Here is a 200-nt window from a genome sequence, read left to right as displayed (position 1 = left end):
CTGGAAGGAGTGGGGCCGGTCGGTGGTGTTGGAGCGCCGGCATCCCCCGCACTGCTCGCCGCTGGGAGAGAGGGGGAGGGTGGAGATTAGCGGGAGCCCAAAAACAGCCTCCACCTGCCTTCCCTGTGCCGCACGTCACCCCTTTTCCCCACAGGCTCTTGCTTCCCATCGGTGACATTCCCTGTGGTCACTCTGGGCAC

At 65.5% G+C, this 200-nt stretch overlaps 1 protein-coding gene across 1 annotated transcript in view; it reads right to left on the bottom strand.

The window, feature by feature from the left end:
* Nucleotides 1–3: 3 nt before the first annotated feature.
* The window catches only part of PLEKHM2 (pleckstrin homology domain containing, family M (with RUN domain) member 2), a gene marked incomplete at its 3' end in the record, with an annotated part of 17,710 nt that continues 17,513 nt past the window's right edge, over nucleotides 4–200 (bottom strand). Inside the window, exon 17 of the mRNA XM_010155371.1 lies at nucleotides 4–123. Coding sequence (XP_010153673.1) covers nucleotides 4–123 — 120 coding nt within the window. The remainder of the gene's footprint in view (nucleotides 124–200) is intronic.

The sequence above is a fragment of the Eurypyga helias genome, unplaced genomic scaffold, assembly GCF_000690775.1.
Source record: "Eurypyga helias isolate BGI_N326 unplaced genomic scaffold, ASM69077v1 scaffold20697, whole genome shotgun sequence".
In the NCBI taxonomy this organism is placed as follows: Eukaryota; Metazoa; Chordata; class Aves; order Eurypygiformes; family Eurypygidae; genus Eurypyga; species Eurypyga helias.
Note: the sequence above shows the minus strand (reverse complement) of the source record. Positions and strands in the feature narration are given on the sequence as shown.